Here is a 17,275-nt window from a genome sequence, read left to right as displayed (position 1 = left end):
ATCTCCGTCCAACTCTATGAACCGGAGCTCTGTGACCTTAACTCTTCGCTGCCTGGAAAGCACCAGGGCTTGTTTAAAGGAAAATGTGGCACTGCACAGCGGTCTGTGTAATATATATGCCTGCTCTGCGCTACTACAGTATAACATACCTATGCATTCCGGTTATTCAAAATAAACTCTGCTGATGTTCAGAGATCCTTCCTTGCAGCTAACCTTATAAGGCCTGGACACCCATAGATACAGAGATAAGGGAAATAGGTTTGCATGAGTGAGCATCCGTAAGTATCATCTACTACAATTTATTATTATTTATTATTATTATTTATTCAATTTCTATACCGCCCTTCCAAAAATTACCCAGAGAAATAACAAATAAATAAGATGGATCCCTGTCCCCAAAGGGCTCACTTTATATAGACACCAGCAACAGTCACTGGAGGTACTGTGCTGCAGGTGGATAGGGCCAGTTACTCTCCCCCTGCTAAATCAAGAGAACCACCACGTTAAAGAGTGCCTCTTTGCCAAGTTAGCAGGGGTTAATTTAGCTTCAGATATTCCCTCATCACAGTAATTAACTTGCTTACAGTTTCAGAGTCTGGGTTTCTAGAGGAGCCTGAACAACTCACTTTACTTTTCTTATTGTTATCAGTCACTTTTTACATCATCTAACATAATACAACTTTTGCATGACTTGAATTTTTGAACTGCACACTTTTGTTGTTGCTGTTGTTGTTATTATTTATTTACATTTTATATCCCGCTTTTCCTCCAAGGAACCCAGAGCGGTGTACTACATATTTAAGTTTCTCCTCACAACAACCCTGTGAAGTGGGTTAGGCTGAGAGAGAAGTAACTGGCCCAGTGTCACCCAGCTAGTATCATGGCTGAATGGGGATTTGAACTCCGGTCTCCCTGGTCCTAGTCCAGCACTCTAACCACTACACCACACCGGCCATGCTTTTTTAGCCTACTTTCCAGTAGGTTTATAAGATCACATGGCATTCCGTGTGTGTGTGTCCGTCCACCTGTGTGTATCCCCGCCTATCAACTTCACAGTGCCTGGACCAATATGAACCAAATCGGGTACAGTTGTAGGGACACATAGGGGCACCTCAACGGCGTAGTTTGTAATGATGTCATCCACCCCAATTCAAGATGGTGGATGCATAAACATTTGAGGCGCAAGTGGGCTAACTTGTGGACTGCCTAACCGATTTGAACCAAATTTGCTACAGTTGTAGGGACACATAGGGATGCCCAAATGGTGTGGTGTGTGATGATGTCATACACCCCAATTCAGGATGGCGGACACGTGAACATTTGAAGTGCAAATGGGAACCAATTTTGACCATATTTGTTACATTTGAAGGGACACATAGGGACACCTCAGCACATAGTTTGTTATGATATCTTCCACCCCAATTCAAGATGGCGGATACATGAACATTTGAGACACAAGTGGGCTAACTTGTGAACTGCCTAGCCAATTTGGACCAAATTTAGTCCAGTTGTAGGGATAGTGAAAGGAAAATAGGCATATTAATTCTTACCAGAACAATTTGTTTTGCATGACCTGAATTTCTTAATTGCACTTTTATTATTTTTATTTATTATTTTATTGCACACTTTTTTTCTGAAACTGCACATTTTGTGCCTAGTTGTATATTTTTTAAAAAGTTCTGGGAAACACATTATATGACCTGCTAGTGCATCCCTTCTGACATGTCACAGAAGAAAATGGGGACCCTAAAAAAATTAATAATCCTTTACAACAAACAATTTCTCAAAGCAATTACACAGAAAATGGAATAGAAATCCTATTCAGACATTACACTGTATGTATGGTCAGGTGTCTGTACATTATTTTGTGTGAATGACTGTACATTTGTTCATTTTAAGTGAACCTGGGTACAGGTCCCTCAAATGCATGGTACAAAGAGAAGATGCATGTTCAAGCATTCAATATAACTGTACAGGTGAAACTCGGAAAATTAGAATATTGTGCAAAAGTCCATTAATTTCAGTAATGCAAATTAAAAGGTGAAACTGATATATGAGACAGACGCATTACATGCAAAGCGAGATAAGTCAAGCCTTAATTTGTTATAATTGTGATGATCATGGCGTACAGCTCATGAAAACCCCAAATCCACAATCCCAGAAAATTAGAATATTACATGGAACCAAGAAGACAAGGATTGAAGAATAGAACAATATCGGACCTCTGAAAAGTATAAGCATGCATATGTATTCAGTACTTGGTTTGCGCCCCTTTTGCAGCAATTACTGCCTCAATGCGGCGTGGCATGGATGCTATCAGCCTGTGGCACTGCTGAGGTGTTATGGAAGACCAGGATGCTTCATTAGCGGCCTTCAACTCTTCTGCATTGTTTGGTCTCATGTCTCTCATCCTTCTCTTGGCAATGCCCCATAGATTCTCTATGGGGTCAGGTCAGGCGAGTTTGCTGGCCAATCAAGCACAGTACACTGTATACTTTTCAGAGGTCCAATATTGTTCTATTCTACAATCCTTGTCTTCTTGGTTCCATGTAATATTCTAATTTTCTGGGATTGTGGATTTGGGGTTTTCATGAGCTGTACGCCATGATCATCACAATTATAACAAATTAAGGCTTGACTTATCTTGCTTTGCATGTAATGCGTCTGTCTCATATATCAGTTTCACCTTTTAATTTGCATTACTGAAATTAATGGACTAATTTTCCGAGTTTCACCTGTATGTGTGTACAGATCTGTACACAGATTGTCCATGCAATTAACAATAATTTGTAGATAGCGCTATAGCTCAGTCTCTTCCAAACAGCATACAGAGAGAGCAGGTAGCCATAAAGCTAGCAGCATTTGGTGGAGCAAGGATCAAGCCTATAGAAGCAGTCACAGCACACTATAGTGCAAGGTCTCAGGAGGCTGACTTAACTCTATATTATATTATATAGCCAGGAGGCTTTTCAGACAGCAGGCTTTACTGCGAGTTTGGGGCATAATGGATACTCCAGTGCAAAAAGAGGATTTATTTTACCCTAGACATACATTGGGCTAGGTAAGAATACGGAAGGAGAAACCTGAATCGTTTGTGAAGTGCTCTCTGAAATATTTCACAAACTTTGGGGTAACTCTGGCTATGTGAATGCACACCTACCCTCTCAAAGTAAAGTCACCATCTGAAAAAGCTCCAAGTAATCCTCCCCTGCTAAGTAAGGAAGCTTGTTGTTCAAACTCCTGTTTATCTTAGTTGCTGTTTTGTAAACCCATTCCAGACTATTTACATCCTTCTTAAACTTGGACACTTGGGAGTTATTTGCACATGGCTTCATGCTTCGGGGTAAATGTTGAGCAAAGCCACTTCGAACTACACTCGTGGCATTGAGGGAAGCAGTCCCTCCCCTCTGCTCTTGGGTTTTGTTTTGAAACAAGTTCACATGGCATGCATGTGTTTTCCTTCTAGCCAATGGTGAGGAGAGAGAGAGAGAGAGAGAGAGAGAGAGAGAGAGAGATCTGCATTTCTAAGGAGAGCGTCCCTCTTATCAAGCTAATGATTCTACGTCAGTGCCTCTCCCTATTTGCTCCAGCATTTTCAGAAAAAGTAGCTTAAAACCAGCATTTTAAAAGTCCGGAAATATGTCAAGATAATCTAGAATAATCTAGATAATCTAGAAAGCCCTATTTGTTTGTGGAGTGGGTCCAAGAATCTCAAAGAGACTTCGGGGTAAGTTTGGCTGATGTATGAAGGTACACACTCTCTTCTGAAGGAGATTCGGGGTATTAGCTCTGTGTGTAAAGCCTCCTGATCTAGGTCTTAGATACCCAGAACTAGACCAGTATTCCAAATGAGGTCTAACTTCTGTGGAATAAAGTTGAGATATTACTTCTCATGACAAGTCTATCAATGGCTACTAGTCTTCCTTCAGCCTCAGAGCCAAGATGCCTCTAAATACTGGTTGCAGGGGAGCAACAGCAAGAGAGAGAACATGCCCTCAGCTCTTGCCTGTGGGTTTCTCAGAGGCATCTGGTGGGCTACTGTGTGAAACAGGATGCTGGACTAGATAGGCCTTGGGCCTCATCCAGCAGGGCTGTTCTTATGTTCTTATGACTTGGAAGCTATGATTCTATTAATGCAGCCTAAAATTACATCCGCCTTTTTTTGCATCTGCATTACACTGCTGAGATCCTTTTCACATGTGCTACTGCCAAGCAGTTGCTCCCCATCTCATACCTCCGCATCTTATTTTATTTTTTGCCTGTGCATTGCTGCATTTGTCTCTCTTTAATTCTGTATTGTTAGTTTCAGTCTAGTTTTCCATTCTATCAAGGTGATTTTGAATCCCCGCTCCCCTGTCTTTTGTTGTGTTAGCTATCCTTCCCAGGGCTGTGTCATCTGCAGCTTTTATGAGGCTCCCCTCTACCCCTTCATCTGTCACAGAGAAAAATGTGGGAGAGTGCCAGGCCCAGGACAGAGCCCACCAGCAGCCCACTCAAAGTCTCTCCAGACTCAGGAGGGGCCACTGGTGAGTCTTCTGACTGCAGTTTTCCAATCAGCTGTGAATCCACTGATCATCTTCTAGACCATATTTGACCAGTTTACTAATAAGATTTGTGTGGGGGAGTTTGTCAAACACTTTGCTGAAATAAACATAAATTATGTCCACTGCATTCCCACAGTTCACTAAGCTACTAACCAGATTAAAAAAGAGAGGCAGATATACAATTAGTCTGGCAGGATTTATTGTTGACCACTTCATGCTGGCATCTTCTAATCACTGCATTGTTATCAAGATGCTTACTGAATGACTGCTTTGTCATCTGACCTAGTATCTTCCCTGGTATCAGTCAGACTGAACTGTTTGTAGTTTCCCACGTTCTCTTTTTTGAAGATTAGGATAACATTCGTCCATCTTATGTTTAATGGTACCTTATGGATGCCTTTTTCTTTTTTTTCCAGCTCAGACGAACATAGGAACATAGGAAGCTGCCATATACTGAGTCAGACCATTGGTCTGTCTAGCTCAGTATTGTCTTCACAGACTGGCAGCTGCTTCTCCAAGGTTGCAGGCAGGAATCTTTCTCAGCCCTATCTTGGGATGCTGCCAGGGAGGGAACTTGGAACCTTCTGCTCTTCCCAGAGCGGCTTCATCCCCTGAGGGGAATATCTTACCGTGCACACACACTTCTAGTCTCCCATTCATATGCAACCAGGGTAGACCCTGCTTAGCTAAGGGGATAAGTCATGCTTGCTACCACAAGACCAGCTCTCCTCATTGCCAAGTTTTTGATGCAGCCACATTGGCCAGGGGCGTAACTATAATAGGGAGACAGTTGTCTGGTGGCCCACTGCCTTGGGGGCCCCCCAGAGGCAAGTCACATGATTGACTCCCCTAGCTGTGCACCCGCCAGGGCAGTTGTATTCATCCTTCCAAACTGATGTGAGTGTTCAGACCTGGAGCTACCAGAACAGCATGTCCTTCTCTAGTACCATTAAATGACTTGCATCGTCCACAATTTACAAAACCTTTTAAAAAATAATGTAGGATTGGATGATGTTCTATTGTGGCACATAGGTGTAAATGTTTAATAATAATAATAATAATAATAATAATAATAATAATAATAATAATAATAGTTTAAAAAGTGTGTGTGTGTAGATAGATAGATAGATAGATAGATAGATAGATAGATAGATAGATAGATAGATAAACTATGCTGTTTGTTACCACTATTCAGCCTCATTTAAGATTTCTTTACTTCATGAGCTGAGCTACATTGCGGGGGGCGGGGCATTTAAAATCTTGTCTCTGGGCCCACTCCAACCTTGCTTCGCCCCTGACATTGGCTTATTTAGAGGTCCCCCATTTTTCTTTCTCATTTAAATTGTTTGTGACTTCACCTTTAAAACTCTTTCTTCAGGAACTTCCGCACATCCTGAGCTCAAACCCCCACCCCACCCCCATTAGTTTATCTAGCCATGGAACCCTTCCTAGCCCTTCTCTAATCACCTTTCCTGAGGTATAGTTCTCATAACTTCAACCTCTTTGACCAGCTCTTCCCTATTGGTTAGGATAACCAATCTCCTCATTCTTTCTTCAATGGTGTTCCTATTCAGACATTATGTCATATGTGTGTAAAGGTGTTTGTGTGTGAATGACTGTACATGCATTCATTTTAAATGTGAACCTGGGTACTGTGATGTTTTTGGTTAATCCATTCATTGATCCAGACCAGCTTTTGAATGGTGCTTTACTTTTATTCCAGTCCTGGAGTAGAGGTGGGGCTAACAGCCAGCCAGCAGCAAGAGCAGTGAAAGTAGACTGGATGCCTCTCTAGTCTGTAAATAATATCTGTCTCATTAAACCGTGAATATTCCTGATTCAACTCCACTGTCTTGTTCTTGCATACTGCAACTCTTTCCTCTGAGTTATACAGGTACAGGCCCTCAGATGCATGGCACAGATAAGAAGTGTACTGCTCTGTGTTCAAAATACCATGTGATTCACTACAGATCTGTACATACACTGTTCACAGATTGTACAGTATGTGCACCGAATATGATGTGTGAAAAGGGCTTTTCTGAAAGAGGAAATTGTTGGCAAGGCATGTCAGGTATTTGTTGGGGGTTCAGTGCTCAGAGGAATTTCTCCCAACTTGATATCAAGTTGAAATCTTGCTTCCTTGAATCATTTGTAATTTGCTTCAAGGGAAACCACCCATATCCTCTACTTGGTATGGTGGTTTATAGTAGACTCTACCCACAATGTTGTTTTAATTTCTTTTTACATTAATGTTTTACCAGATGTTCTCCCCTGGGCTACCATGTTCACTCTCTTAGACTTCTGTGAAGGCCGTTACTGCTTCTCTGAGTAGGTGAATGCATCAGAAGATCAAGACATTTGATGTTCAAACCACACTTACACACACACGCTTTCTGTTGCACTTCTCCTTTTTGAGCAAGTTCTTTCCTTCACTTGCTTCATTGCAACACTGGGGGTCATCCCACCAAATCTCAGTTATACCTGTTGGCATATTCATTTACCTGTACTAGGCATTACAGCTCATCTTTAGAGTACAGCCATGGATATCATGTTCCAGTGTCTCTGGAGCTATAGGGACGGTCTTTTTGGTGGTTGCACCCCGTTTATGGAAGAGCATCCCCAGTGAGGTTTGCCTGGCTTCATCACTTGGTTCGTTTAGCCACCAGGTGAAGACCTTTTTGTTCACTCAGGTCTTCTAAATTTTGATTTTTAAAACTTATTTTAGAAAAAGTTTTAAAATTGCTTTGTATTGTATTTTGTATTCCCCCCACTGACCCTTTTGCTCTGTTGTGATTTAATGTATTATGTGTTTTTATCTGATGTTTCAATGCTATGTTGTGAGCTTCCCAGAGAAAAATTTGTTATGGGGTGGCTAAAACATAATGTTTATTCATGTATTTATTATTTCTTGTTGTTATTTATTAGGTTTGCTAGGTCATAATTTCTCCACATGTGATATGCATTCCCCTGGGCTATGTTCAACACAGTCAGGGGGTACAGGACCAGCTGGAGAGAGGAAAGAAACCTAGAGAGCAGGATGGAGAGAAGAGTGCCTTGCTTACCTTTGCTTCTTGGTCTTCGCTGTTGGCTACTGCCTAGAATCTCCCTCCCTCCCTCCCTCATTTACTGTCTCTCCATCTTGCCTCTTTTTCCTCTCAAACCCATGGCAAAAACTTTGACACACTGCACAGCACTTTCCTAGCAACAATCTGGCACGCCCTGCTCTGTCCAGAACTGGGTCCAACCCTCCTAGCTTTGGCCGACATCACCTCTAGTCCAGGTACTTTAGCGGTGGTATGATACAATGATATCATACAATGATATAATGGTTTGATGTGATATAGGTTTCAAGGCCACAATGAAGTTTGGATAACAGCATAACAAGGGGCTAAAGGCAGAAGGGAATAAAACAGTCTTGCTTATCCCCAGCTAGCATGGCTACATACATCACTGATTTTTATTGTCATCTGCTTATTCAATGGGCTGTTGTAAGATGCTCTAAAGACTAGGTCGCTAGTGGAAAAGCAGGAAGCAAATGTCTTCTGAGACCTTGCTTGCTACCTCTTGTTTATTCTGCAGGTGCTTTCACAAGGTGGTCTTGTGGTAGCAAGTATGACTTGTCCCCTTTGCTAAGCCTGATCTGCTCTGGTTTGCATTTGAATGGGAAACTACATGTGTGAGGATGGTAAGATATTCCCCATAGTGGATGGGGCCACTCTGGGAAGAGAACCTGCAGAAGGTTCTAAGTTCCTTCCCTGGCATCTCCAAGATCTCCCTGGCATATTGTAAACCACCCAGAGATTTGCGTTTTGGGCAGTATGCAAATGTGTTAAATAAGATAGGGCAGAGAGAGAATCTGGTCTGACTTGGTAGAAGCTTCCTATGTTCCTATAATGGGACTTTAAGAAATAAACCAGATCTCATACATCCTGGATACCTACTCAAGTGTTCCTCTGGTGTAAAAGGTGGCAACCCTACCCACATTAGACTGGCCAGTGGCCATCTGTCATATCATGGCCCTATATAATAAACACAGCCCTTTCTTCTATATGGCACATATTGCTGTAAATATAAAATCCACTGGAAAATTGAGATACTTATTTTTTTTCAGAAGTTAGGGGTTGCTTGCTACTTAAAAGGTTGAGAAACCCTGCACCAGGCAACTCCACAACTTCCTCAGTTTCTCCTGAAGCACCCAGATCTCTGTCTTTAGAACCGACCTTTGCATTTACTGTTGGACTTCTATATTTGACCCTCGCAGGATTTAGTTTCAATGATTAGTTAGGAACACAGGAAGCTGCCATATACTGAGTCAGACCATTGGTCTATCTAGCTCAGTATTGTCTTCACAGACTGGCAGTGGCTTCTCCAAGGCCGCAGGCAGGAATCTCTCTCAGCCCTATCTTGGAGAAGCCAGGGAGGGAACTTGGAACCTTCTGCTCTTCCCGGAGTGGCGACATCCCCTGAGGGGAATATCTTGCAGTGCTCACACTTCTAGTCTCCCATTCATATGCAACCAGGGTGGACCCTGCTTAGCTAAGGGGACAAGTCATGCTTGCTACCACAAGACCAGCTCTCCTCTCCTCTAGTTGTTCTATGGGGTGAGTGTACTTCCACAGTGAACATGTCATAGTGATGTGTGTCTGTATGTACATACATCATGAGTCATGACCTTAGACCTTAGTCATGACTAACTGTGGCCCCATTGATTTCAGTGGGTCTGAACTCTGAAGCCCCCATTGAGCTGATCTTGCAGGAGTGAGCATGAATTGTGCTCTTTGCTAAGCAGGATTCACCCTGGTTTGCATATGGATTGATATCTACATGTGAGCACTGTGTGCTGTGTGATATTCCCTGAGGATATGGGGCATAGCTCAGTGTAGAGCATCTGCTTGCATGCAGAAGGTCCCAGGTTCAATCCCTGACATCGCCAGATAGGGCTGGGAGAACCTTGGAGAGCCACTGCCAGTCAGTGTAGACAATACTGAGCCAGATGGACCAATGGCCTGACTCAGTATAAGGCAGCTTCCTATGTTCCTATAGTAAAATGTAACTGAGGGGGAATTCAATCTATTCCCTGCACATGGAAATGTGTGTGGGCACAGCTCTGGAAATAGAGGAGGGGATCCAGCAGGGCTGGGGAGCCAACAGAAGTATAGTAGGTGAAATAAAGGACAAGATTGTTTCTTAGTCTTTAACATTTAAACATTAACACAGAACAATTCATGAGAACAGATATTATCATGGTAAATACAGAGCTCAGTGTCACTTTCATTTTGTTTCTTACAGTCAATATGGCACCTCTTTGGTGTGGGTCCTTGCATGTGAAATGAGGCTTGACCTCTGTGAGAAGCGTTTCCCACAGTCTGAGCATTCGTGTGGCTTCTCTCCTGTGTGGATTCTCTGGTGCCTCATAAGGACTGAGCTCTGACTGAAGCTCTTCCCACAGTCTAAACATTCGTAGGGCTTCTCTCCCGTGTGGGTCCTTCGATGTGTTCTCAGGCTCGAGCTGACAATGAAGCATTTCCCACAGTCTGGGCACTTGTATGGTCTCTCTCCTGTGTGGGTTCTTTCATGGGCCACAAGATTTCCTCTCTGGACGAAGCTTTTCCCACAATCCAAGCACTGATATGGCTTCTCCCCAATGTGGATCTGCTGATGCGTGAGGAGAGCAGAGCTCAAGCTGAAACTCTTGCCGCAGTCTGAACACTTATATGGTTTCTCTCCCGTGTGGGTCTCTTCATGGACAATAAGCCTGGATCTGTGAATAAAGGTCTTCCCACACGCTGAACACTTATGGGGCTTCTCTCCTGTGTGGACCCTCTCATGTGCCATTAAAGTCGGTCTGTCACCAAAGCTTTTCCCACACTTGGCACAGCAATGAGGCTTTCCCCCCATGTGGGTCCTTTTGTGCACAATGAGGCCCGACTGATGTGTGAAGCTCTTCCCACAGTCCACACATACAAAAGGCTTCTCCCCTGTATGGGTTCTCTGATGCGCATCCAAGCTGGTTTTGTGCCGGAACAGCTTTCCACAGTCCGGGCACTCATAGGGCTGCTCCACGGTGTGCAGTTTCTGATGTCTGTAGAGGTGCGAGCTCAGGCGAAATGGTTTTCCACAGTGAGAGCACTGAAATGGCTTCTCGCCTGTGTGGGTCCTCTCGTGAGCAATGAGATTAGATCGGTAATGGAAGCTTTTCCCACACTCCAAACATATGTGGAGTTTCTCAGCAGTGTTGGTTTCATTGCAGGGAATGGGGATCAAGGCCTGGCTGCTGCTTTTTTCACATTCAGTTACTATCCTCCTCCCCTCATCTTTGTTGTGGGTCCTCTGATGCTCAGTGGTTTCACTGAAGGCCCCTCGGCAAGACATGGATTTCCCAGCCCCCTTTCCTGAGGAGTTTCCAAGTTGGTGGTCAGCATCATTGCTCTGTTGACAAAGCACGGACATTTTCTCCTTGGCATGTCCCAACAAGATCTCTGCTTCTTTTTCATGCAGTGGGTTTTCCTGTGGTGTATGCATGCCGTTTCACTCACTAACAGACCAGTCACCTAAAAAAAAATATAATCACTGTTAATTATAACTCAGTGGTAGGGCACATGCTTTGTGTACAGAAAGCTCAATCCCAGACCCTCCAGTTAAAAATGAAACTCAGGAAACGGTGAGGAAAAACCTTTCCCTGTCTAGAATCTTGGAGAGCTGCTGCCAGTCAGAGTAAACAGCACTGAGCTGGACAGTCCAATAGTCTGACTCAGTATACAGCAGCTTCATATGTTCATTGTGTTACAAATCTTGAAGAAGCTGTTCAGTTTTGTCTTACGACTAAGCATATTGTACATTGTAAAGCATAGGCAGAGAGCACAGTAAACTGTATGTATAAATTCTAGATATATTGATACATATTGATATCGTGATAAAAGAAGTTCATGCAATGGGTGTGCAGTCAATAAATGCTTAAGCAAGTCAAAGAACTGGGGTTTTGGAGAAACTAGTTGGATGCCAGATGTGAAGCTATTTTACAAATAACCATGGTTAGTACTATATTGTATTTTTCTGTTTTGATTGTCCAGGTGAGAAAAATAAAGTCTGACAGTCGGACTAAATTTCTCCAAAGTAGTCCTGCTGAAATTAAGTGGTCATTTAGAGTAATTCCTGAATAGTATTATTGAGAAACTTAGTCTGGCTGTCAGCCACTATGTGGTTGAAGATATCTTACCTGTGCATGTATATTACAATTAAATCTATCTTCCTCCCTCCCTCCCCGCCTCTCCGCTACCTCCAGATTGTAGTCAGGAATTAGCCATTTTTCATTTTTTTGTACAGTGCCTTACACAACATTAGGAACTATGAAAATTAATAGAGAGTTAGAGTGGTGTGTGATTAGAATACCAGACAAAGCCTGGAGAGACTCGGGTTCAAATCCTCACATGACGTTCACTGGATGACCTTGGGCCAGTCACTCTAGCCCTATTCAGACATTATGCGTTTGTATGAATGATAGTACCTGTGTTCATTTTGAATGTGAACATTGGTTCAGGTCCCTTAAATGCATGGTATAGATAGGAAGTGCACTGCTGTACCTGTGTTCAACATAACATGTGAATAATCACATTTGTAGTAACAACAAACAAACAAACAAATTCTATTTGTTAGCTGCCCCATAACAAATGTGTACACTGTCAGCCACCCCATAACATTTCTTAGCTGCCCCATAACATTTGTGTACATTGTACACTCATTGTGTGAGTGTTGAACATAATGTGTGACTAGGGCTAATCTCTCAGTCTAACCCTCCTCACAGGGTTGTTGTGAATGCAAAAGAGTAGGGGTGTGCACCGGACCGCGGACCTGCGGCTCGGCACTGGGGTGGGGGGGTCCATTAAGGGCGGGGGGGGGCTTTACTCACCCCTCCCGCGCTTTGCTGCTTCGGCGCCATAATTAGTTTTAAAAATGCGCCGCAGAATCCCTCGCCGCTCCGGGGCTCCTTCTTGACTTCAAAATCGGGCGGCAGGATACTTCCCTGCCGCCCCCAAAGCCCCCTCAAGCCATTTGAGCTCTTTAAATCTCGCCCCGGACCGAGTGCTAAAGCGCTCGGGCGGGCGGCGGGGAGATGTCTGTCCGTCCGCCCGCCCCCTTCCCTGCCTTCTGCGAAGTGCAGGGAGCCTTCTGCGCGCGCGTGCGCAGAAGGCAGGGAAGGGGGCGGGCGGACGGAAGGACATCTCCCCGCCGCCCGCCCGAGCGCTTTAGCACTCGGTCCGGGGCGAGATTTAAAGAGCTCAAATGGCTTGAGGGGGCTTTGGGGGCGGCAGGGAAGTATCCTGCCGCCCGATTTTGAAGTCAAGAAGGAGCCCCGGAGCGGCGAGGGATTCTGCGGCGCATTTTTTAAACTAATTATGGCGCCGAAGCAGCAAAGCGCGGGAGGGGTGAGTAAAGCCCCCCCCCGCCCTTAATGGACCCCCCCACCCTAACCCTCCCGAACCAAAACCACCCCTTGTCCGGACCGGTTCAGAGGCCAGTAGAATGGCCTCCGAACCGATCCGTGCACACTACTACAAAAGAGGGAAGAACCATGCATGATGCTCTGAACTTGGAGGAAGGATGAGATATAAATGTAAGAAATAGAGGATCAGAGGGTAAGATTAAGAATAATTTAAAAGGAATTAATCCAGATCCAAAGGATATGATTTCATGCAGGCACCCTAGGCCCACTTGCTTGGGGGCAGGGAAGGCATGAGCAACACCACTGAATCCTGTAGGTTTTGCTTCTGAGTAAGCAGGCCAGTCTAAATAAGAGCCACCGTGGTGCAGAGCTAAGAGTGCTGGAATAGGACTGAGGAGGAGACCTATTCCTGAACGGTTGAATGGCTGAACGGTTCAAATCCCGTTCAGTCATGAAACTCATAGGGTGTCTCTGGGACAGTCCCTTACCTCTCAGCCTAGCCTACCTCACAGGGCTGTTGTGAGGCTAAACATCACACCGCTCCAGGCTGCTTGGAGAAAGCGCGGGATATAAATGTCAATAAAGAAACTCAGGCAGGCTGCCCCACAGGTCTCACCTCAGTATGGAGCAATTCCCCCTACCCCCACAGTAGGGAAGACGGCGGCTCAGTCAGGATTACTTTGTGCACACACCAACCAGCCTGTCAGCTGCTCTTCAGTCCTGGTTCGCCAACAGGTTGCAACGGGGGAGGCGGCGGAGGCGGCGAAGTCGCGACGGGATCCCTCTCCGCTTTTCCTTTTGCACACCCTCACCCTAACCCCCTAATCCTTCTTGGCTCGTCTCCTTCTCCTTCTCCTCTCTCCGGCGCTTGTTACACGCACCCTTCATAATCCCAGCCCCTTCGGGCTCCTCTCCTCTCCGGCTGCGCGGCATCGCACACTCCAATCCTGACCATCCCCTTCTCCCTCCCTCCCTCTCAGCAGTTCAGGGGGCGAGGGGAGGGGAGGGAGATTCCGCCCCAGATCGGATCCAGCATGCTGCTGCGGGGGCGCCTGACCTAGGAAGCTCAGTAGCGAAGCAATCCTAGGCCGAGAAGCGCCCGACAAAGAGGAGCGAACCGCAGCAGCCAACTTCTCTTGTCCCAAAGTGCCAGAGCCCTCTGCTGGCTGGTTGCAGGACTCGGGGAAGCGGGGAGAGCGCGCGCTTGTCCTCCTGACTCTCCCGGTGAGGTCAGGGAAGATGTGCAGAGAGTGTGGGTGTAGGTGTGTGTGGTTTGTTTTAAATAATCTTGTCAGGGATACAGACAGAGAGAACGCTTCAGGAGCAAATCCTCACCTCGATTTCTTTTGGGGTGGGGTAGCAATAGCACTTACATTTATATACCGCTCTATAGCCGGAGCTCTCTAAGCGGTTTAGAATGATTTCGCATATTGCCCCCAACATTCTGGGTACTCATTTTACCGACCTCGGAAGGATGGAAGGCCGAGTCAACCTTGAGCCCCTGGTCAGGATCGAACTTGTAACCTTCTGGTTACAGGGCGGCAGTTTTACCACTGCGCCACCAGGGTAGGAGAGGAAAGACACTTGTGGTGGGGAGATCATAGCTTAGCAGCAGAAGCTGAAAAGCATTTTAATGTGGGGGAGAGAGAAAACACTGGCTGGTATTGGGACTAAATTATATATGGGAGCCAGTGTGGTGTAGTGGCTAGAGTGCTGGACTAGGACCCGGGAGACCCGAGTTCAAATCCCCATTCGGCAATGAAACTAGCTGGGTGACTCTGGGCCAGTCACTTCTCTCTCAGCCTAACCTACTTCACAGGGTTGTTGTGAGGAGAAACCTAAGTATGTAGTACACCGCTCTGGGCTCTTCGGAGGAAGAGCGGGATGTAAAATAAAATAATAAATTGCTCTTGTGTAGCCATAGGAACAATGGCACAGTGGGGAAATGGCTTGATTATCAAGCCAGAGGTTGCCAGTTCGAATCCCTGCTGGTACGTTTCCCAGACTATGGGAAACACCTATATCGGGCAGCAGTAATATAGAAAGATGCTGAAAGGCATCATCTCATACTGCACGGGAGGTGGCAATGGTAAACCCCTCCTGTATTCTACCAAAGACAACCACAGGGCCCTGAGGTCACTAGGAGTTGACACCGACTCGACACACTTTTCCTGTTTAGTCATAAGAACATAGGAAGCAGCCTTACACCATCTAGCTCAGTATTATCTATTCTGACTGGGAGAAGCTCCCCAGGGTTTCTGTCACTGAGCTCTTCTGACCTGGGACCTTGTTTTGCATCTGAAGTCGGTGCTTTACCACTGAGCTGCAATCACACACACATACACACCCAAATAGCTGCCTTTTACTGAGTCAGGCCATTGATCCATCTAGCTCAGTACTGTCTACTCTGACTGGCAACGGCTCTCCAAAGTTTCAGGCAGGGGACGTTTTCCCCATCCCTACCTGCATATGCGGCCAGGGACTGAATCTGGGACTTTCTGCATCTAAAGTAGGTGCTCCACCACTGAGCTATGGGCCCATCCCCTAGTCCTATTCAAATTCAACTTATTGAAATTAAGTAGTTTTTTAAAGTAACTCATTAGTAGTACTATTGAGTAAGTAGACTGGCTGTTTCATAGTTAAACAGTTGGGGAGAGGGAAAACACTTGTAGTGGGGGGGGGACTCCTAAAATGCTTAGGACAGGGTTTCTTAACCTTGAGCCCCTAGATGTTGTTGGACTACAACTCCCATCATCCCCAGACATATGGCCTTTGTGGCTGAGGATGATGAGAGTTGTAGCCTAACAACATCTAGGGTCTGAAGGTTAAGAAACCCTGGCTTAGGAGGACATCTGCACTGCTGCATCGTGTGGCACCGTAAAAATGAACAGATTTATTGTTGAGGAGCTTTTGTGGTCCATAGCTCACTTAGTCAAATGCAAACCCCATTCTCTATCCTGTCACCAGGTTTGATGGGCAGATTCATATGACAACAAGGCCTTTTTAGGGGGTGGCAGCAAACTTTGGAATGCCCTTCTTGGGTTTTTCACACCTGGCTTTTAAAACACATCTCCTCCAGAATGAAAATGTGCATTCACATACCAGCCAGATATACCCCGAAGTCCCTGGGAGCTATCGGGGAGCACTTCACATACAATTTGGATTTTTCATTGCGCATTGGAGTGCAGCCCAATACCTCTTCTGAGGTATTAGACACAAAAATGAGAGAAATTGAGGGGGACATCAAGCAATTGAAGGAACAACTTACATTATAAAAATAAAAAATTTTCACATGATGAATGTGATTATGACTCAGGCAGAGTCTATAACTGGACAGCTCCTCCTCGGTTTGAACATAAATCTGTCTCTTGGAGAAATCCTGTAAGTTCATCGGAATACACTGATACTGATGAGTCTGTTCCTTCTGAGGAAGAAGGTTCTTTATCTAGAAAGCGTCATCTTCTAGAAAGAGCTGTTAAACATAGATCAGAAGACTCCCAGCATTTTTTTCACAGGAATCATCGCCCTTGCAGCCGACCCAGGCCATAGTTCTTAACCTTAGTAACAAATCTTGATCCCCACATCAGCTTAAAGTTTTACAGCTCGGCTTGGGATTTGTTCCTACACCTGTGTACCGTGACTTCAACACTTGGGTTGACCTCTTCAGGTTAATCAGATCGATTAAATTGAGAATTGTTTTCGGGAGTGATCCCATAGGCGAGGGATCCCCCTTTAGACGGAAATCTACTTTTGTTCCTCCTGTTAATTCCCCCAATGTCACTGTTTTTCAACAACTTGTGGAAAGAGACATTGTTAAAGCAGAAAAAGAGATGCTTGGACATAGTCGATGCCGAGCTTATTTTTCTAGAGAAGACCATTCTGTTCTAAATACCCTTAAGCAATAGCAATAGCAATAGCAATAGCACTTACATTTATATATCGCTCTATAGCTGGAAGCTCTCTAAGCGGTTTACAATGATTTAGCATATTGCCCCCCAACATTCTGGGTACTCATTTTACCGACCTCGGAAGGATGGAAGGCTGAGTCAGCCTTGAGCCCCTGGTCAGGATCGAACTTGTAACCTTCTGGTTACAGGGCGGCAGTTTTACCACTGCGCCTCCAGGGGCTCCAGATTTGATCTTCAAACCAGCAGATAAAGGTGGCACCATTGTTGTTATGAACAAGACTGATTACCTAAAGGAAATTTCTCAACAATTGGACGATAGGTCCTTTTATCTTCCTTTAGATAAAGATCCCACTTCCAAAATCATGTCTATCATCAAAGTGGTT

General features: G+C 44.9%; 1 protein-coding gene across 2 annotated transcripts; it reads right to left on the bottom strand.

Annotated features, from left to right (window-relative positions):
• Nucleotides 1-9,724: 9,724 nt before the first annotated feature.
• LOC128342218 (zinc finger protein 501-like) lies at nt 9,725-14,149 on the bottom strand. 2 transcript variants are annotated; one of them, XM_053289303.1, is made up of 2 exons: nt 13,601-14,149; nt 9,725-11,095 (listed from the first exon to the last, which is right to left on the bottom strand). In XM_053289303.1, exon 2 carries the CDS (start codon nt 11,064-11,066, stop codon nt 9,834-9,836), a length of 1,233 nt encoding a protein of 410 aa, XP_053145278.1. In that variant the 5' UTR covers nt 11,067-11,095; nt 13,601-14,149; the 3' UTR covers nt 9,725-9,833. The 2 variants fall into 2 exon arrangements, with proteins under 2 accessions (XP_053145278.1, XP_053145279.1); XM_053289304.1 differs by lacking the exon at nt 13,601-14,149 and adding an exon at nt 12,451-12,681.
• Between the last annotated feature and the right edge of the window lie 3,126 nt (nt 14,150-17,275).

Source organism: Hemicordylus capensis, chromosome 2, assembly GCF_027244095.1.
Source record: "Hemicordylus capensis ecotype Gifberg chromosome 2, rHemCap1.1.pri, whole genome shotgun sequence".
Lineage (NCBI taxonomy): Eukaryota > Metazoa > Chordata > Lepidosauria > Squamata > Cordylidae > Hemicordylus > Hemicordylus capensis.
Note: the sequence above shows the minus strand (reverse complement) of the source record. Positions and strands in the feature narration are given on the sequence as shown.

Bases quoted from the DNA above. Each gene is read 5' to 3' on its own strand.
- LOC128342218 (XM_053289303.1), bottom strand. From the start codon at position 11,066: ATGCATACACCACAGGAAAACCCACTGCATGAAAAAGAAGCAGAGATC.